The sequence below is a fragment of the Zonotrichia albicollis genome, unplaced genomic scaffold (genome assembly GCF_047830755.1).
Source record: "Zonotrichia albicollis isolate bZonAlb1 unplaced genomic scaffold, bZonAlb1.hap1 Scaffold_197, whole genome shotgun sequence".
NCBI lineage: Eukaryota > Metazoa > Chordata > Aves > Passeriformes > Passerellidae > Zonotrichia > Zonotrichia albicollis.
The window spans coordinates 27,910-49,025 of NW_027428386.1; the positions used below are offsets into that span (position 1 = coordinate 27,910).

The window sequence follows — 21,116 nt, forward strand, 5'->3', positions numbered from 1 at the left end:
CAGCGCACACACCCCCCCTGAGGGGGGGGGACACACCTAGAGATTTCCCCCCCCGCCCCAAATGGGGGCATTCGGGACCCCCGGGTTTGGGGAGGGGGCTCGGAAGGGCGAGGCCAACAGGGGGCGCTGTGGGACCGGGAGGAGTTTAAGCCCCGCCCCTTCATGAATATTTAACGAGCAGAGCATATTCCCGGCGCTTAGCTCCGCCCCTTATTAATAGTTATCGGTTAAATATCCGGAGTGGCGGAGTGGAGGCGTGGCTTCATTTAGGCTCCGCCCCCTCATGAATATTGAATCACCCGCGCGTTCAAAGCGGCCGTGGCGCCGCTGCTGCCGCCGCCCCCGGCCCGGAGCCCCCCAAGTCTTAAACCCCCAGAACCCGGAGCCCCCCAGGACCCCCCCCAAAATTCGGAGCTTTCCGGACCCCTCCAAAATCCAGAGGCCTCCAGGACCCCTCCCCAAAATTCGGAGCCCCCAAAATTCGGAGCCGTCCGCACCCCTCCAAAACCCGGAATCCTCTGGATCTCCCCCAAACCCGGATTCCTGCGGACCCCTCGGATCCCCCCACCCCTTAAAGCCCCCCTGACTCTCCAGAGACCCCCACCCCGATTTGTGTCGCCATGTCGCGACCGCTGACGGACGCGGACCGGCGGCGGCAGATCAGCGTGCGGGGCCTGGCGGGGCCCGAGAACGTGGGCGAGCTCAAGAAAAACTTCAACCGGCACCTGCACTTCACCCTCGTCAAGGATCGCAATGTCGCGACATCCCGCGACTACTACATGGCGCTGGCGCACACCGTGCGCGACCACCTGGTGGGACGCTGGCTGCGGACACAGCAGTACTACTACGAGAAAGACCCCAAGGTGGGCGTTTGGGGGGTCCTGGGGGGGTTTGGGGGGTCCTGGATGGGTCTGGGGTCTGCACACACAGCAGTACTGCTACGAGAAAGACCACAAGGTGGGCGTTTGGGGGGTCCTGGGGGAGTTTTGGGGGGTCTGGGATCTGCAGAACTAACAGTGTCACCACCAGGAATGGCCCAAGATGAGGATTTGGGAGTTTTTGGGGGGTCCTGAGTGGGTTTTGGGGGGTCTGGGGGCTGCAAAACCAACAGTGCTACCATGAGGAAGAGGCCAACGTGGGAGTTTGGGGGGTCCTGGGGGAGTTTTGGGGGTTTTGGAGGGGTCTGGTGTCTGCAGTGCCATGATGAGAAGGAGGCCAAGGTGGGGGTATGAGGGGTCCTGGGGGTCCTTGGGGGTTTTGGGGGGTCCTGGAGGGTTCTGGTGTCTGCAGTGCCATGAGGAGGAAGAACCCAAGGTGGGGATTTGGGGGTCCTGGGCGATTTGGGGGGTCCTCAGAGGGGTCTGGGGGCTGCAAACACAGCGATGCTATAAAGGCAAGAACCCCAAAGTGGGGGTTTGGGGGGGTCCTGGGGGTTTTGGGGGGTCCTAGAGGGGTCTGGGGGCTGCACACCCAACAGCGCTATAACTAAAGGACCCCCAGGTGGTGAAAAAGGGGGTTCTGAAGGGGGGGGGGGTCCTGAAGGGATTTGGGGGGTCTTGGGGGTCTCCATGCAGTGCGACTGTGATGACCCTAATTTAGGGGGGGTCACCAGGAATGGTGGGGTGGGGGCTGTGGGTTTGTGGGGGTCGCAGTTCTGGGAGGGGGAGATTTTGGGGGTGCATTTCGGGAGGGGGGGATCAGGACTGGGGGGGTTCTGGGGGTGCATTTCAGGGGGGATCAGGATTGGGGTGGGGGGTCCTGGGGGTGCGAGTTTGGGGGGGGGTTCTGGGGGTGCATTTCGGGGGGGGATTTTGGGGGTGCATTTTGGGGGTGCATTTCGGGGGGGTTCAGCACTGGGGGGTTCCTTTCCCCCCCCTCCCCATCATTCCCGGTTAAATTTATCCTGACCTTTCCCGCCACCCCGGCCCTGCCATTTAATCCCGACACCGGATAGCGGGGGGGCGGCGGGGCCGGGGGGGGGGGACCCGGGGGGCGCGGGGGTGTCCGTGACCCCCGGTGACCCCCGGTGACCCCCGGTGACCCCCCCGAACCCCCTTTTAGCGCATCTATTACCTGTCCCTGGAGTTCTACATGGGGCGCACCCTGACCAACACCATGGTGAATTTGGGGCTCCAGAGCGGCTGCGACGAGGCGCTCTACCAGGTGGGGGGAATTTGGGGGGGGGATCTTGGGGGGCTGGGGAGGGGTCGTGGGGGGCCGCAATGCGGGGCTGTCCCCATGGATGCGGTGAGATTTGAGGAGGGGGATTGGGGGGACAGAGAGGGGACAGTGGGAGGAGGGCGGGGGATGGGGATGTTTTGGGGTGTCCCCCCGCAAATTTGGGGTGTCCCCCCCAGTTTTGGGGTGTTCCCCCACCAATTTTGGGGTCTTGGGGGGCTGGGGAGGGGTCTTGGGGGGCCGCAATGCGGGGCTGTCCCCATGGGTGTGGTGAGATTTGAGGAGCGGGATTGGGGGGACAGAGAGGGGACAGTGGGAGGAGGGCGGGGGATGGGGATGTTTTGGGGTGTCCCCCCGCAAATTTGGGGTGTCCCCCCCAGTTTTGGGGTGTTCCCCCACCAATTTTGGGGTCTTGGGGGGCTGGGGAGGGGTCTTGGGGGGCCGCAATGCGGGGCTGTCCCCATGGGTGTGGTGAGATTTGAGGAGCGGGATTGGGGGGACAGAGAGGGGACAGTGGGAGGAGGGAGGGGGATGAGGATGGTTTGGGGTGTCCCCCCTCAGTTTTGGGGTGTCACCCCCCAAGTTTTGGGGTCCCCCCAAGTTTTGGGGTCCCTCCCAACCGCTGCTCTGTTGTCGCCGTCCCCAGCTCGGGCTGGACATGGAGGAGCTGCAGGAGATCGAGGAGGACGCGGGGCTGGGCAATGGCGGCCTGGGGCGGCTGGCAGGTGCGGGGGGGTCCCCAAGGGGCTGGGGGGGACCCCCCAATGTCCCCGGTGTTGTCCCCGATCCCCCCGGGATGTCTCTGATTGTCCCCAGGAGTGTCCCCCGTGTCCCACTCCTGGTCATGGGGATCCCCCCGGGATGCTCCTGTCGTCCCCCCCCTCACCATGTCCCCATGGTGTCCCCAATGTCCCCCAGTGGCATCTCCCTGTCCCCCAGCGTGTTTGCTGTCCTCCATGATTCCCCACAGTGTCCCCAGTGTCCCCTGTGTCACTCCAGTGTCCCCCCAGTGTCCCTGTACCACCCCAATGTCTCCAGTGTCCTCCCAGTGTCGCTGACCCCCACTGTCCCCTCAGTGTCCCCTGTGTGCCCCAACTGTCCCCGTGTCACCCCAGTATCCATGTCCCCACTGTCCCCAGCCCCTGTCCCTGTGTCCCCGAGTCCCTGACCCTGTCCTTGACCCTGTCCCCGGTGTCCCTGACTGTGTCCCCGTGTCCCCAGCCCCTGTCCCTGTGTCCCCCCATGTCCCCAGTGCCCCCAACCCCTGTCCCCACTGTCCCCAGCCCCTGTCCCCATGTCCCCAATGTCCCTGATGGTGTCCCCAATGTCCCCATGTCCCCAATGTCCCTGACTGTGTCCCCAGCGTGTTTCCTGGACTCCATGGCCACGCTGGATCCCCATTTCCCAATGTCCCCAATGTCCCTGATGGTGTCCCCATGTCCCCATGTCCCCATGTCCCCAATATCCCCGTGTCCCCAATGTCCCCATGTCCCTGATGGTGTCCCCAATGTCCCCAGCGTGTTTCCTGGACTCCATGGCCACGCTGGGTCCCCATGTCCCAATGTCCCCATGTCCCTGATGGTGTCCCCAATGTCCCCATGTCCCCAATGTCCCCATGTCCCTGATGGTGTCCCCATGTCCCCAATGTCCCCGTGTCCCTGATGGTGTCCCCAATGTCCCCGTGTCCCCAGCGTGTTTCCTGGACTCCATGGCCACGCTGGGTCTCGCCGCCTACGGTTACGGGATCCGCTACGAGTTCGGCATCTTCAACCAGCGCATCGCGGGGGGCTGGCAGGTGCGGGGAGGGGTCCTGGGGGCGGGGCAGCTGTGGGGAGGGGTCTCTGGGTGGGTATTGAGGAGGTGGGGCTTGGGGAGGGGTCTCTGGGGGGGTTTTGGGGTCTCTGTGTGGGTATTGGGGTTTTCGGGAGGGTCTCTGGGTGGGTTTTGGGGTGGATTTTGGGGAAGGGTCTCTGGATAGGTTTAGGGTGGTGGGGAGGGGTCTCTGGGTGGGTTTTGGGGTCTCTGGGTGGGTTTTAGGGTGGGGAAGGGTCTCTGTGTGGATTTTGGGGTCCCTGTTTGGATTTTGGGGTTTTGGGGAGGGGTCTCTGGGTGGGTTTTGTGGTCCCTGTGTAGATTTAGAGGTTTTGGGGTTTTTGGGTGGGTCCCTGTGTGGATTTTGGGATTTTGGGATTCTGGGGATTTTGGGGAGGGGTCTGAGCTGCGCCCCGCCCCCAGGTGGAGGAGGCCGATGATTGGCTGCGCTACGGGAACCCCTGGGAGAAGGCGCGGCCCGAGTACACGATCCCGGTGCGCTTCTACGGGCGCGTGGAGCACGGGCCCGAGGGGGCGCGGTGGGTGGACACGCAGGTGAGGGCACACCTGGCACACCTGGGCACACCTGGGCATGAGGGGGCACACCTGGGCACACCTGGGCACGGCTGGGTACACCTGGGCATGAGGGGGCGCACCTGGGTACAGCTGGGTACACCTGGGCACGGCTGGGTACACCTGCCTACACCTGGGCACACCTGGGGTACACCTGGGCATGAGGGGGCACACCTGGGCACACGCCTGGGTACACCTGGGCACAGCTTGGCACACCTGGGCACACAGGTGAGGGCACACCTGGGCACACCTGGGCATGGGGGGCACGGCTGGGCACGGCTGGGGTATGCCTGGCTACGGGTGGGCATGGGGAGCAGTGAGCTTAGGGGGCACGGTGGGTGGACACGCAGGTGAGGGCACACCTGGTATGCCAGGGCACACCTGGGCACAGCTGGGGTATGCCTGGGCATGGGGGGCACACCTGGGGTCACCTGGGTACACCTGGGATACACCTGGGTACACCTGGGCACGGCTGGGCATGAGTGGCACACCTGGGCACACACCTGGGTACACCTGGGCACACCTGGGCACACAGGTGAGGGCACACCTGGCACACCTGGGCATGGGGGACACAGCTAGGGTATGCCTGGGCAGGGGGGGCACACCTGGGGTCGCCTGGGTACACCTGGGCACGGCTGGGCATGAGTGGCACAGCTGGGGTATGCCTGGGCATGGGGGGCACACCTGGGGCATGGGGGGCGCGGTGGGTGGGCACACAGGTGAGGGCACACCTGGGCACAGGTATCACACACACAGAGGTGTCACACCTGAGCACACCTGAGGACGTGCTGCAGCTCGGGGGGGCTCTGGGCATTCGGGGTGTCCCTTGCACACGCGCGTGTCACACACAGGTGTCACACATACACACACAGGTGTCACACCCTGAGCACACCTGAGCCCAGGTGAGGACGTGCCGCAGCTCGGGGGGGCTGTCAGTGTTCTGGGGTGTCTCTTGCACACGCGCGTGTCACCCGCAGGTGTCACACATACACACACAGGTGTCACACATACACACACAGGTGTCACACCCTGAGCACACCTGAGCACACCTGAGGACGTGCCGCAGCTCGGGGGGGCTGTCAGTGCTCTGGGGTGCCCCCCCTTGCACACGCGCGTGTCACCCGCAGGTGGTGCTGGCCCTGCCCTATGACACGCCCGTGCCCGGGTACCGCAACAACACGGTGAACACGCTGCGCCTGTGGTCAGCGCGCGCCCCCAACGACTTCAACCTCAAGGACTGTGAGTGCCCCCTCCCCAAAATCCATCCCGAACCCCAAAATCCAACCCAAAATCCATCCTGAACCCCAAAATCCAGCCCCAAATCCACCCCTGGAACCCCAAAATCCAACCCAAAATACACCCCTGGAACCCCAAAATCCAGCCCTAAATCCACCCCTGGAACCCCAAAATCCAACACCAAACCCACGCCAAAATCCACCCTGAATGCCAAATCCACCCCAAAATCCATCCCTGAACCCAAAATCTGACCCAAAATCCATCCTGAACCCCAAAATCCAGCCCTAAATCCACCCCTGGAACCCCAAAATCCAACCCAAAATACACCCTTGGAACACCAAAATCCAACCCCAAACCCACGCCAAAATCCACGCTGAACGCCAAATCCACCCCAAAATCCATCCCTGAACCCACAATCCAACCTAAAATCCATCCTGAACCCCAAATCCAACCCCAAATCCACCTCCGAATCTACAATCCAACCCTGAACCCCCGAATCCTTCCCTAAACCCCCAAATTTCCACCCCTGAACCCCAAAATCCACCCTTGAACTCCAAAATCCACCCCCAAATTCCCCCCTGAACCCCCAAATCCACCCCAAAATCCAACCCTGAACCCCCAAATCCTTCCCCAAACCCCAAATCCACCCCCCTGAACCCCAAATTTCCACCCCCAAACCTCTCTGTCCCCCCCAGTCAATGTTGGGGGGTACGTCCAGGCCGTGCTGGACCGAAACCTGGCCGAGAACATCTCCCGAGTGCTGTACCCCAATGACAACGTGAGAAATTGGGGGGTCCTGAGGGAGTCTGGGGGAGTCTGGGGGGGTCTGGGGGGGATTTGGGGGTCCTGAGGGGGTTTGGGAGGGTCTGGGGGCTCTGGGACCCCCCAAACCTGGCCGAGAACATTTCCCGAGTGCTGTACCCCAATGACAACGTGAGAAATTGGGGGGTCTGGGGGATCTTGGGGGGTCCTGAGGGGTCCTGGGGGGGTCCTGAGGGAGTTTGGGGGGCTCTGGGACCCCCCAAACCTGGCCGAGAACATCTCCAGAGTGCTGTACCCCAATGACAACGTGAGAAATTGGGGGGTCCTGAGGGGTCTGGGGGGTCCTGAGGGGCTCAGGAGGGGCTGGGGGCACTGGGAATCCCAGGGCACCCCCAAACCTGGACGAGAACATTAAAAAAACCCCAAAAATAATGTGGGGGGGTCCTGGATACCCCCAGTTTCTTGAGGGGAAGGGGTTTGGGGGCTGTTTTGGGGTCTCACGGAGGGGGCACCCCCAGTTTCTCGAGGGGGTTTTGGGGTGCTATTTTGGGGTCTCACGGGGAGGGGACACCCCCAGTTTCTCGAGGGGGGGCACCCCCAGTTTTTTGAGGGCAAGGGGTTTGAGGGTCTCGTGGAGGGAACACCCCCAGTTTCTCCAGGGGGTTTTTGGGGTGCTATTTTGGGGTCTCACAGGGAGGGGACACCCCCAGTTTTTCGAGGGGTTTTTGGGTGCTGTTTTGGGGTCTCACGGTGGATTTGGGGTGCTGTTTCGGGGTCTCACAGGGGGACACCCCCAGTTTTTCGAGGGCAAGGAGCTGCGGCTGAATCAGGAAGGATTTGTGGGGGCTGTTTTGGGGTCTCAAGGTGGATTTGGGGCGCTATTTTGGGGTCTCACGGTGGATTTGGGGTGCTATTTTGGGGTCTCACGAGGGGTTTTTGGGGTGCCATTTCGGGGTCTCACAGGGGGGTTACCCCCAGTTTTTCGAGGGGGTTTTGGGGTGCTGTTTCAGCGTCTCACACGGGGACACCCCCAGTTTTTCGAAGGGGTTTCGGGTGCCTGTTTCGGGGTCTCATGGGAGGTTTTTGGGCGCTATTTCGGGGTCTCACGGGGAGGGGACACCCCCAGTTTCTCGAGGGGGTTTTGGGGCGCTATTTCGGGGTCTCACACGGGGACACCCCCAGTTTTTCGAGGGCAAGGAGCTGCGGCTGAAGCAGGAATATTTCGTGGTGGCCGCCACGCTCCACGACATCGTGCGCCGCTTCAAATCCGCCAAGTTCGGCAGCCGCGACCCCGTGCGCAAATCCTTCGAGAGCTTCCCCGACAAGGTGAGCCCCGGGGCGCCCCGGGGACCCCCCAGAAACCCCTCTGGGACCCCAAAATTCCCCCCGGTTTAACCCCTTCCCGGCCGCGCAGGTGGCGATCCAGCTGAACGACACCCACCCCTCGCTGGCCATCCCCGAGCTGATGCGGATCCTGCTGGACGAGGAGCACCTGGGGTGGGACCAGGTGGGTGCTGGGACCCCCAAAACCGCGCAGAGGGGTCCCCAAAAACTTACTGGGGTCCCCAAAACCTTCCTGGGGACACCAAAACCATCTTAGGGCCCCCAAAAACTTCCTGGGGTCCCCAAAACCTTCCTGGGGACACCAAAATCTTCCTGGGGATGCCAAAACCTTCCTGGGGACACCAAAACCTTCCTGGGGATGCCAAAACCATCCTGGGCCCCCCAAAATTGCGGGGAGGGGTCCCCAAAACCTTCCTGGGGTCCCCAAAACCTTCCTGGGGACACCAAAACCTCCCAGAGCCCAAAACCTTCCTGGGAGCCCAAAACCATCCTGGGGTCCCCAAAACCATCCTGGGGTCCCCAAAACCTTCCTGGGGTCCCCAAAAACTTCCTGGGGACACCAAAACCTCCCAGAGCCCAAAAACCTTCCTGGGAGCCCAAAACCTCCCCCTGGGACCCCAAAACTTTCCTGGGACCCCTCAAAATTCTGACACAGTTTCTCATAATTCTTCTTACGATTAAACAGGAGTTGTATTTAATCACTAAACAATCATCACATCTAACAATGATGTAATTTATCATGTGCTGCATGAGGCAGGTGCAATTTCACACGATCTGGCAAACACAAAGCCTGACGTTTTCAGAGTTTTTAACATTTTTTAACATTTTCAGAGTATTTTTAACATTTTTCCTCGCAAAGTTTAGCTTCTAATTCCCCAAATTTTATGATTTTAACCCTTTAAATCCCCCCATCCCAGGCGTGGGACATCACGGTGCGCACCTGCGCCTACACCAACCACACTGCTCCTACAATTAAACATTAATTACATTTAATTACTAAACAATCATCATATCTAACACTGAAATAATGATTTTAACCCTTTTATTACCCTCTTGCAGGCGTGGGACATCACGGTGCGCACCTGTGCCTGCACCAACCACACTCTTCCTACAACTAAACAATAATTCTATTTAATTATTAAACAATCATCACATGTAGCAATGATATAATGATTTTAACCCTTTAAATCCCCTCAATGGCAGGCGTGGGATATCACGGTGCGCACCTGCGCCTGCACCAACCACATTGCTCCCACAATTAAACAATAATTATAAACAATCTATTACTAAACAATCATCACATGTAACACTGAAATCATGATTTTAACCCTTTAAATGCCCTCGATCCCAGGCGTGGGACATCACGGTGCGCACCTGCACCAACCACATTGCTCCTACAATTAAACAATAATTTAATTATTTAATTCATGATTTTAACCCTTTAAATCGTGATTTTAACCCTTTAAACGCCCCGTTCCAGGCGTGGGACATCACGGTGCGCACCTGCGCCTACACCAACCACACGGTGCTGCCCGAGGCGCTGGAGCGCTGGCCCGTTCACCTGCTGGAGTCGCTGCTGCCGCGGCACCTGCAGCTCATCTACGAGATCAACCAGCGCTTCCTGGACGTGAGATTGGGGAGGGGGCAAAATGGGGGTGGGGGGGGTCCCGGGGGTCCTCAGGGCTGGGGGACCCTCGGGGTTTGGGGGTGCAGAGGGTGTGGGGGGTGTTTGGGGTAACATTGGGGGAAACATGGGGGGAAGTTCCTGCCCGGTTTGGGGGTGAGGGGGGAATTGAGGGGGGTCCCCCAATAGTCTGTGCCCCCCTCCCACCCCTCGGCACAGTTCTCCACTAGCTGGGGGATTTTTGGGGGTCCCAGGGGGGTTTATGGGGGTCTGGGGACGCTGTGGGGGTGCCATTGGAGGGGTCTCAGGGGGTCTCTGGGGGTGACATTGGGGGGGTCGCTGTGATGTCCCTGGGAGGTCTCTGGGGGGGTCTCAGGGGGTCCAATGTCCATGGGGGTGTCCCTGGAGGGGATCTCTGGGGGTCTTTGGGGATTTGGTGTCCTTGGGGTTGTTCCTGGGGGGGATCTCAGGGGTCCCGATGTCCCTGATGGGGGTCCCAGGGTTTCCAATGTCCCCATTGGGGGTCTCAGGGGTCCCCATGTCCCCGATGGGGGTCTCAGGGCTGTCCCTGAGTGGGGGGATCTCAGGGGTCTCAGGGCTGTCTCTTGGTGGGGGGGATCTCGGGGGTCCCGATGTCCCTGATGGGAGTCCCAGGGTTTCCAATGTCCCCAGTGGGGGTCTCAGGGCTGTCCCTGAGTGGGGGGGCAGATCTCAGGGGTCTCAGGGCTGTCCCTGAGTGGGGGGATCTCAGGGGTCTCAGGGCTGTCCCTTGGTGGGGGTGATCTCGGGGGTCCCGATGTCCCTGATGGGGGTCCCAGGGGTCTCAGGAATGTCCCTTGGTGGGGGAGGGGGATCTCGGGGGTCTCAGGGCTGTCCCCGATGGGGGTCCCAGGGGTGCCGATGTCCCCAATGGGGGTCTCAGGGCAGTCCCTTGGTGGGGGGGGATCTCGGGGGTCTCAGGGCTGTCCCTGAGGGGTCTCAGGGCTGTCCCCAATGGGATCCCAGGGGTCCCGATGTCCCTGATGGGGGTCTCAGGGGTTCTGATGTCCCTGGGGGGTCTCCGGGCTGTCCCCAATGGGGGAGGATCTCGGGGGTCTCAGCACTGTCCCCGATGGGGGTCCCAGGGGTGCCGATGTCCCCGATGGGGGTCTCAGGGCTCTCCCCAGGGGGGTCCCAGCGCTGTCCCCAGTGGGGATCTCGGGGGTCTCAGCGCTGTCCCCAATGGGGGGGGATCTCGGGGGTCCCAGCGCTGTCCCCAATGGGGGGGGATCTCGGGGGTCCCAGCGCTGTCCCCAATGGGGGGGGGAGGATCTCGGGGGTCCCAGCGCTGTCCCCAATGGGGGGGGAGGATCTCGGGGGTCCCAGCGCTGTCCCCAATGGGGGAGGATCCCGAGGGTCCCAGCGCTGTCCCCAATGGGGGGGGGAGGATCCCGAGGGTCCCAGCGCTGTCCCCAATGGGGGGGGAGGATCTCGGGGGTCCCAGCGCTCTCCCCCTGCCCCCCCAGCGCGTGTACGCGCAGTTCCCGGGGGATCTGGAGCGGCTCCGCCGGATGTCGCTGGTGGAGGAGGGCGCCGTGAAGCGAATCAACATGGCGCACCTGTGCATCGTGGGCGCGCACGCCGTCAACGGCGTGGCCGAGATCCACTCGCAGATCCTCAAGGACAGCGTGTACGGACCCCCCAAATCACCCCAAATACCCCCAAATATCCCCAGACCCCCAGGGCCCCGAGATCCACTCGCAGATCCTCAAGGACAGCGTGTATGAGACCCCCAAATCACCCTAAATCACCCCAAATCACCTCAAATCACCCCAATCATGTCCTGGCCACCCCCAGGACCCCAAACCCGTCCCAGACCCCAAATTCCCCCTTGCCCTCCCCCCATGTCCCCCACTGTCCCCGTGTCCCCCAGGTGTCCCCATGTCCCTCAGTGTCCCCATGTCCCCATGTACCCCCATGTCCCCCCATGTCCCCCCATGTCCCCCCCGTCCCTGTGTCCCCCACTGTGTCCCTTGGTGTCCCCATGTCTCCAGGTGTGTCCCTATGTCCCCCCATATTCCCGTGTCCCCTCAGTGTCCCCATGCCCCCCCAGTTGTCTCCATGTCTCCCCCATGTTCCCCGTGTCCCCAGGTGTCCCCACATCCCCCCCACTGTCCCTGTGTCCCCCCATGTCCCCAGATGTCCCCAGGTGTCCCCATGTCCCTGTGTCCCCAGGTGTCCCCCGCCATGTCCTTCCAGTGTCCCCCCAGTGTCCCCACTGTCCCCATATCTCCATATTCCCCGGTGTCCCCACGTCCTCCCCATGTCCCTCCATGTCCCCAGGTGTCCCCATGTCCCCACTGTCCCCGTGTCCCTGTGTCCCTCCCATGTCCCCCATTGTCCCCGTGTCCCCCCCAGGTTTAAGGATTTCTATGAGCTGGAGCCGCACAAGTTCCAGAACAAAACCAACGGCATCACCCCGAGGCGCTGGCTGGTGATGTGCAACCCCGGGCTGGCCGAGGTCATCGCGCAGGTGAGCGGGACTGGGGGCACTGGGACGGACTGGGATGGACTGGGGGGAACTGGGATGGACTGGGATGGGAATGAGAGGGACTGGGATGGAAATGGGAGGGACTGGGAGGGAGTGGGACAGATTGGGAGAGATTGGGACAGATTGGAATAGACTGGGGATCACCTGGGATGTCCTGGGCTCACCTGGGACGGACTGGGATGGGAATGGGAGGGACTGGGACGGACTGGGATCCCCTGGGTCTCACCTGTGCTCACCTGGTTCCCCCCTGGTTCCCCCCTGTCCCCCCCCAGCGCATCGGGGAGGATTTCGTGTCCGACCTGGACCAGCTGCAGCGGCTCCGCGACTTCGTGGATGACGAGAGCTTCATCCGGGACGTGGCCAACGTCAAACAGGTCCGGGGGGCTGGGGAGGGGTCCCGGGGGGTCCCAAAATAATGGGGAGGGGTCCCAAGGGGGGTCCCAAGGGGTCTCAGCAGCCCCTGCCCCTCTCAGGTGTTCCAGGGCACACCTGGACCAGGTGTGGGGGGCGCAGCCAGGGCTGCTCAAGGGGGAATTTGGGGGGTCCGGACCCACTTTGGGGGGATTTTGGTGGGGGGCTCTGGGGGTCCCGGGGGTCCTGGGTGGATCCTCGAGGGGCTGGGGAGGGGTCCCAAGGGGCTCTGGGGGGGTCTCAGCAGCCCCTTCCCCATCTCAGGTGATCCAGGGCACACCTGGACAGGTTTGGGGGGTTCAGCTGGAACCACTTGGGGGGAATTTGGGGGGGCTGCACCCACTTTGAGGTGAATTTGGGGGGGCTCTGGGGGTCCCGGCGGCGCCCCCAGCCCCTGTTTGCCCCCTCCCCGAATTGCAGGAGAACAAGGTGAAGTTCGCGGCGTACCTGGAGAAGATGTCGGGCGTGAGGGTGAACCCGGCCTCGCTCTTCGACGTGCAGGTGAAGCGGATCCACGAGTACAAGCGGCAGCTGCTCAACTGCCTGCACATCATCACCCTCTACAACCGTGAGTGGGGGTCCCCGAAAGCCCCCGAGACCCCTCCTCATTTGGGGAGAGCCCCCCGAAATCCCCCAGCCCCAAAAATCCCAAAAATCCCCCCAAAAATCCCACAAATCCCAAAGAAAATCTGTGCTGAGACCCCCTCCAGAACCCCCAAATTCCCGCAGGTCATCACCCTCTACAACCGTGAGTGGGGGTCCCCGAAATCACCCTGAGACCCCTCCTCATTTGGGGAGAGCCCCCCAAAATCCCCCAGCCCCAAAAATCCCCAAATCCTCCCCCCCAAAATCCCACAAATCCCCCCCAAAATACCCCAAAAAACTGCACTGGGATCCCCCAAAATCCCCTAAATCCCCCTGGGATCTCCCAAATTTCCCCCAAACTCCTCGGGGACCCCTCCCCGATTTTGGGGGGGTCTCCCTTGACTCATGCCCCCCCCCCCATTTTGGGGTCTCCCCCAATTTTAGGGATCAAGAAGGACCCCGGGAAACCTTTCGTGCCCCGAACCATCATGATCGGGGGCAAGGTCAGGAGATTTGGGGTTTTTTTGGGTTTTTGGGGGTTTAGGATTTTGGAATTTTGGGGTTTTTTTGAGTTTTGGGGTTTTGGGGTTTGGAGTTTTGGGATTTTGAAATTTTGGGGGTTTTTTTTTAAGTTTTGGGGTTTTTGGGATTTGGGGGTTTTGGGGTTGTGGGATTTTTGAGTTTTGGTGGTGTGGTATTTTGGGGTTGTGGGATTTTGGGGTTTTGCGGTTATTGGAGTTTTGGGAATTTGGGGGTTGGGGGTTTTAGGATTTGTGGGGTATTGGGGTTTTCAAATTTTGAATTTTGGGGGTTTGGGGATTTTGGGATTTTGGTAGTTTGGGGTTTTGGGGGTTGGGGTTTTAGGATTTTGCGATTTTTGGAGTTTTGGGAGTTTGGGGTTTGGGGGTTTTAAGATTTGTGGGATATTGGGGTTTTGGGATTTTCGAGTTTTGGGTTTTGAGGGATTATGGGGTTTTGGGATTTGGAAATTTTGGGGTTTTAAGATTTTGTGGTTATTGGAGTTTTGGGAGTTGGGGTTTTCAGTGTTTCAAGATTTGTAGGATTTGGGGGTTTTGGGGATTTTGAGTTTTGGGATTTGGGATTTTGGAAATTTGGGCTTTTTGGAATTTTGGGATTTTGAGGATTTAGAGGGTTTTTTTTGGGTTTCAGGGGCTCCATTTGTGCTCAGAGTGGGAATTTGAGGGGCTCCATTTGGGTTTGGGGTTTTGGGGTTCCTGTTGGGTGCCCGAGCTCTCTGGGGGGAGGAGTCCCTGAAGGTTTTTGGGGTCACTGAGGTTTTTGGGGTCCCTGAGTGTTTTTGGTGTCCCTGAAGGTTTTTGGGGTCACTGAGGGTTTTTGGGGTCTCTGAGGGTTTTTGGGGTCACTGAGGTTTTTGGGGTCACTGAGGTTTTTTAGGGTCTCTGAGTGTTTTTGGGGTCCCTGAGTGTTTTTGGGTCACTGAGGGTTTTTGGGGTCAGAGAGTTTTTGGGGTCTCTGAAGGTTTTTGGGGTCACTGAGGGTTTTTGGAGTCCCTGAGTGTTTTGGGGTCTCTGAGTGTTTTGGGGTCAGAGAGTTTTTGGGGTCACTGAGGGTTTTTGGGGTCCCTGAGTGTTTTTGGGGTCCCTGAAGGTTTTTGGGGTCACTGAGTGTTTTGGGGTCCCTGAGTGTTTTTGGGGTCACTGAGTGTTTTTGGGGTCACTGAAGGTTTTTGGGGTCCCTGAAGGTTTTTGGGGTCCCTGAGTGTTTTTGGGGTCACTGAGTGTTTTGGGGTCCCTGAGGGTTTTTGGGGTCCTTGAAGGTTTTTGGGGTCCCTGAGTGTTTTTGGGGTCACTGAGGTTTTTTAGGGTCTCTGAGTGTTTTTGGGGTCGCTGAGTGTTTTGGGGTCAGAGAGTTTTTGGGGTCCCTGAGAGTTTTTGGGGTCCCTGAGAGTTTTTGGGGTCCCTGAGGGTTTTTGGGGTCACTGAGTGTTTTTGGGGTCCCTGAGAGTTTTTGGGGTCCCTGAGGGTTTTTGGGGTCACTGAGTGTTTTTGATGTCACTGAGGTTTTTGGGGTCACTGGGGGTTTTTGGGGTCCTTGAAGGTTTTTGGGGTCCTTGAAGGTTTTTGGGGTCCCTGAGTGTTTTTGGGGTCCCTGAGGATTTTTGGGGTCAGAGTGTTTTTGGGGTCCCTGAGTGTTTTTGGGGTCACTGAGGGTTTTTGGGGTCCTTGAAGGTTTTTGGGGTCCCTGAGTGTTTTTGGGGTCACTGAGGTTTTTTAGGGTCCCTGAGTGTTTTTGGTGTCCCTGAAGGTTTTTGGGGTCCCTGAGTGTTTTTGGGGTCCCTGAGTGTTTTTAGGGTCCCTGAGTGTTTTTGGGGTCACTGAGTGTTTTGGGGTCAGAGAGTTTTTGGGGTCCCTGACTGTTTTTAGGGTCCCTGAGTGTTTTTGGGGTCCCTGAGTGTTTTTGGGGTGCCCCCAGGCCGCCCCCGGGTACCACATGGCCAAGATGATCATCAGGCTGGTGACGGCCATCGGGGACGTGGTCAACCACGACCCGGCCGTGGGCGACCGCCTGCGGGTGCTGTTCCTGGAGAATTACCGGGTGTCGCTGGCCGAGAAGGGTGAGCACCCCAAAAATCACCCCAAACCCCCCCAAAATAACCCCAAAACTCCCCAGAATCACCCCAAAAACCTCCCCGAACCAACCCCAAAAAACCCTGAAATCACCCCAAAATCCCCAATCGCCCCCTGCAGGATCCCCAGTGTCCCCCGGTATCACTTCAGTGTCACCAAATATCCCGATTGTCACCTGATGTCACCCCAATAACCCCCGATATCACCCCAAAATCACCCTAATGCACCCCGATATCCCCCAATAACCCTGATACACTCCAATATCACCCCGAATAACCCCGATATCCCCCAATATCACCCCAATATCCCCTGATATCTCTCAATATCACCCCAATAATTCCCGATATCCCCTGATATCCCCCGATATCCCCCGATATCACCCCGATATAATGCCAATACACCCAAATACACCCCAATATCACCCCGATATCCCCCAATATTCACCCCGCTGACCCCACCCCGGTGCCCCACAGTGATCCCGGCTGTGGACCTGTCAGAGCAGATCTCCAATACACCCCAATATCCCCCAATATCACCCCGATATCCCCCCGATATAACCCGATATAACCCGATACCCCCGATATCCCCCGATCCCCCGCAGTGATCCCGGTCGCCGACCTGTCGGAGCAGATCCCCAATACACCCCAATATCCCCCGATATAACCCAATATCCCCTGATATAACCCGATATCACCCTGATATCCCCCCGATACAACCCGATATCACCCCGATATTATCCCGATATAAACTGATAACCCCGCAGTGATCCCGGCCGCAGACCTGTCGGAGCAGATCTCCAATACACCCCAATATCCCCCATTATCACCCCGATATAACCCTGATATAACCCGATATCACCCCGATATCACCCCGATATAACCCGATATCCCCCGATACCCGCAGTGATCCCGGCCGCAGACCTGTCGGAGCAGATCCCCAATACACCCCAATACACCCCAATATCCCCCGATATCACCCCGATATCCCCCGTTATCACCCCGATATAACCCGATATAACCCGATATCCCCCGATATCCCCCGATCCCCGCAGTGATCCCGGCCGCCGACCTGTCGGAGCAGATCTCCAATACACCCCAATACACCCCAATATCCCCCGATATAACCCAATATCCCCCGTTATCACCCCGATATAACCCGATACCCCCCGATATCCCCCGATATCCCCCGATCCCCGCAGTGATCCCGGCCGCCGACCTGTCGGAGCAGATCTCCACGGCGGGCACCGAGGCCTCGGGCACCGGGAACATGAAGTTCATGCTGAACGGGGCGCTGACCATCGGCACCATGGACGGCGCCAACGTGGAGATGGCCGAGGAGGCCGGGGAGCAGAACCTGTTCATCTTCGGCATGAGGGTGCCGGACGTGGAGGCGCTGGACAGGAAGGGGTGAGGGCTGGGGGGGGCCGGAGTGACCACTGAGTGACCACTGAGTGACCACAGAGTGACCAGTGCAGCCCATGGCACAGAGTGACCAGTGCAGTGACCAGTGCAGTGACCAGTGTCCCCAGGGTGCCGGACGTGGAGGCGCTGGACAGGAAGGGGTGAGGGCTGGGGGGGGCCGGAGTGACCACTGAGTGACCACTGAGTGACCACAGAGTGACCACAGAGTGACCAGTGCAGAGTGACCATCCCATGGCACAGAGTGACCAGTGCAGTGACCAGTTCTCAGTGCACACAGAGTGACCAGTGCAGAGTGACCAGTGCAGTGTGACCAGTGCAGTGTGACCAGTGCAGAGTGACCATTCCATGGCACTGAGTGACCAGTGCAGAGTGACCAGTGCAGAGTGACCGGAGTGACCACTGCAGTGAGCAGTGTCTCCAGGGTGCCCGACGTGGAGGTGCTGGACAGGAAGGGGTGAGGGCTGGGGGCTGACCAGAGTGACCACTGAGTGACCACAGAGTGACCAGTGCAGAGTGACCATCCCATGGCACAGAGTGACCAGTGCAGTGACCAGTGCAGTGACCAGTGTCCCCAGGGTGCCCGATGTGGAGGTGCTGGACAGGAAGGGGTGAGGGCTGGGGGGGGCCAGAGTGACCACTGAGTGACCACTGAGTGACCACAGAGTGACCAGTGCAGAGTGACCACTGCAGAGTGACCGGAGTGACCCACTGACCACCCCAGAGTCACCACAGCGTGACCAGTGATGTGGGATCAGAGTGACCACAGAGTGACCAGTGCAGAGTGACCAGTGTCCACAGAGTGACCACTGCAGTGACCAGTGCAGTGACCAGTGTCCCCAGGGTGCCCGACATAGAGCGCTGGACAGGAAGGGGTGAGGGGCTGAGGGGTGACCGGAGTGACCACAGAGTGACCACAGAGTGACCAGTGCAGAGTGACCATCCCATGGCACAGAGTGACTGCAGCAGTGACCAGTGTCCCCAGAGTGACCAGTGCACAGAGTGACCACCCCATGGCACTCAGTGACCACCACAGCGTGACCAGTGCCCACAGAGTGACCAGTGCAGAGTGACCGGTGCAGAGTGACCACCCCATTGTGACCCACTGACCACCCCGTGGCACAGAGTGACCACTGCACAGAGTGACCACCCCATGGTGACCCACTGACCACCCCTCTGGTCACTCAGGACCCCCAGATCCCCCCATGGGCACAAAGCTGAGCAGGGAGGGAAGTGCAGAGGATTTGGGGGAGACCCCCTGAACCCCAAAAACCCCCCCACAAGATCCCTCAAAATCTCCCCAAAATCCCCAAAAACCTCCCCAAAGCCCCCCAAAATTCCCTCATAACCCCCCAAAACCTCCCCAAACTTCCTCATAATCCCCCAGGACCTTACCAGAATCCCTCCAAAACCCCCCAAAGCCCCCCAGGACCCCCCAGGACCCCCCAAAATCCCCCCAAATCCCGCAGGTACCGGGCCCAGGAGTTCTATGACCGCCTGCCCGAGCTCCGCCAGGCCGTGGACCAGCTCAGCTCCGGCTTCTTCAGCCCCCGGCAGCCCGACCTGTTCCGCGACATCGTCAACATGCTGATGAACCACGACAGGTCGCGACAGGAGCGCCGCGGGGCCGGGGAATCGCGATAGGGGCGGCGGAGAGGGGAGGGGGCGGCGCCAGGATAGGGGGATTGGGTTTGATGGGGGATATCGGCGTTTATATCGCGATAGGGAGGGGTCACGGACACCTGGGCAGAGGGGATTGGGTTTGATGGGGGATATCGGGGTTTATATCGCGATAGGGGAGGGGTCACGGACACCTGGGCAGGGGGGATTGGGTTTGATGGGGGATATCGGGGTTTATATCGCGATATGGGGGGGTCACGGACGCCGTTTCCCCCCCCCTCAGGTTTAAGGTGTTCGCGGATTACGAGGCCTACGTGAAGTGCCAGGAGAAAGTCAGCGCCCTCTACAAGGTGGGGACCCCTCCCCAAAATCGATCCCCCCCTCAAAACGGGATCTCCCCCCCAAAAGGGACCCCCCAAAATGACAACACCCAACGGGACCCCTCCCCAAAACCCCGGGGAGGTTTGGGGGGGGGGGGGACCCCAAAATCCCCAAAACCCCCGAGGGGGCACAGAGGGGTTGGGGAGGGGTCTCTAAACCCAAAGGAGATCCCAGGGGGGGTCCCCAAAACCCCATGGGATGGAAAGGGGGGGTCCCCAAATATTCGGGGAGGGGTCTGAGAACAGGGCGGGGGAGGAACCCCAAAAAAACCCCCATGGGGACACACAAGGGTGGGTCTGGGGTGTCTGGGGGTGTTTTTGGGGGTCTGGGGGTGTTTTTGGGGGGTCTGGGGGTGTCTGGGCGTGTTTTTGGGGGGTCCGGGGGTGTTTTTGGGGCTCTGGGGGTGTTTTTGGCGTCTGGGGGTGGTTTTGGGGGTCTGGGGGTGTTTTTGGGGGTCTGGGGGTGTTTTTGGGGGTCTGGGGGTGTTTTTTGGGGGTCCGGGGGTGCTTTTGGGGGGTCTGGGGGTGTTTTTGGGGCTCTGGGGGTGTTTTTGGGGGTCTGGGAGTGTCTGGGGGGGTCTGGGGGTGTTTTTGGAGGGTCTGGGGGTGTTTTTGGGGGTCCCCCCGCCCTGATTTCCCCCCCCTGGGACCCCCCCAGAACCAGCGGGAGTGGACCCGGACCGTGATCCGGAACGTGGCGGCCGCGGGGAAATTCTCGAGCGACCGCACGATCGCTCAGTACGCGCGGGAGATCTGGGGCTGCGAGCCGAGCCGGCAGCGCATCCCCGCGCCCGACGAGTCCCGGGAATAACGGGGACCCCCCCGGGAATAACGGGGACCCCCCCGGGAACCCCCCTGGGAACCCCCCCGGGAACCCCCTTGAAATTCCTCCCCAAATCTCGCACCCAAAATGCCTCAAATTCACCCCAAAACAGCCCCGGGAATAACGGGGACCCCCCCGGGAACCCCCCTGGAATCCCCTTGAAATTCCTCCCCAAATCTCGCACTCAAATCCCCCAAATTCACCCCAAAACACCCCCGAGAATAACGGGGAACCCCCCTCGGAACCCCCTTGAAATTCCCCCCCAGATTTTGCACCCAAAATGCCCCAAATTCACCCCAAAACAGCCCCGGGAATTGTGGGGGAACCCCCCCTTGGAACCCAAATTCACCCCAAATTTCATCCCAAATTCACCTCAAAACAGCCCCGGGAATAACGGGGACCCCCCCGGGAACCCCCCTGGAATCCCCTTGAAATTCCTCCCCAAATCCCGCACCCAAAATGCCCCAAATTCACCCCAAAACACCCCCCGGGAATTGTGGAGGAACCCCCCCCTTGGAACCCCCCTGGAATCCCCCAAATTCACCCCAAAACAGCCCCGGGAATAACGGGGACCCCCCCGGGACCCCCCCTGGAATCCCCTTGAAATTCCTCCCCAAATCCCGCCCCCAAAATGCCCCAAATTCACCCCAAAACGCGAATCCCTTCCTCGACCCCACCTTGTGCCTTCAGCCCCCCCCCCAAATTTTCCCCTAAATAATAATTGGGGAGGGGTCCCCAACTGTCCAGACCACCTGAGACCCCCTCCAGTTCTCACCTTGCACCCCCAAATCTTCCCTGGGGGGGGTTCAGGGGACCCCCCAAAATTTGGAGCAATTTTGGGGTAGTTTGGGGCAGTTTGGGGGAAATTTTGGGGCAATTTGGGGCAGTTTTGGGGCAGTTTGGGGCAGTTTTGGGGCTCCTTTGGTTGTTTTAATTGAATTTCGGGGGGGGTCTCCCCAGTTCTGCGGGATTTTGGGGTGGGGGCTCTGCGGCATCACCGAGAGGGGGGGGAAAAAATTGGGGGGTCCCCCCCCTCAGAAAAGGAATTAAAAATAGAATGAAGATAAATTAAATTAAGGAAAAAAACCACAAGAAACGACAGAAATGTGGTGTTTGTTGTATTTTTTGGGGTCCCGGGTGAATTTGGGGTGCCAGGGGGGGAATTTGGGGGGAATTTTGGGGGGTCTGGGGGCGCTTTTATGGCCTCGCCC

General features: G+C 59.9%; 1 protein-coding gene across 2 annotated transcripts; it reads left to right on the forward strand.

The window, feature by feature from the left end:
* The first annotated feature begins 345 nt into the window (after positions 1-345).
* Positions 346-20,951, forward strand: PYGM (glycogen phosphorylase, muscle associated). Of its 2 annotated transcripts, XR_012578657.1 has the most exons (21): positions 346-863; positions 2,062-2,163; positions 2,825-2,903; positions 3,870-3,973; positions 4,414-4,545; positions 5,691-5,802; positions 6,495-6,577; positions 7,744-7,887; positions 7,976-8,068; positions 9,386-9,532; positions 11,035-11,198; positions 11,927-12,041; positions 12,332-12,433; positions 12,891-13,038; positions 13,500-13,558; positions 15,510-15,651; positions 16,863-17,070; positions 18,552-18,686; positions 18,986-19,052; positions 19,741-19,943; positions 20,035-20,947. XR_012578657.1 is itself a non-coding variant. In XM_074533969.1 (20 exons), the coding sequence occupies exons 1-20, from the start codon at positions 621-623 to the stop codon at positions 19,891-19,893; spliced, it is 2,532 nt and encodes an 843-aa protein (XP_074390070.1). In that variant the 5' UTR covers positions 346-620; the 3' UTR covers positions 19,894-20,951. The 2 variants fall into 2 exon arrangements, 1 of the variants encoding a protein (XP_074390070.1); XM_074533969.1 differs by having other exon boundaries at positions 19,741-20,951.
* The last annotated feature ends 165 nt before the right edge of the window (positions 20,952-21,116 follow it).

Coding starts and splice junctions, on each gene's coding strand:
- PYGM (XM_074533969.1), top strand. CDS start 621: ATGTCGCGACCGCTGACGGACGCGGACCGGCGGCGGCAGATCAGCGTG. Junction 5,803..6,494: donor CGACTTCAACCTCAAGGACT/GTGAGTGCCCCC, acceptor TGTCCCCCCCAG/TCAATGTTGGGGGGTACGTC. Junction 11,199..11,926: donor CAGATCCTCAAGGACAGCGT/GTACGGACCCCC, acceptor TGTCCCCCCCAG/GTTTAAGGATTTCTATGAGC.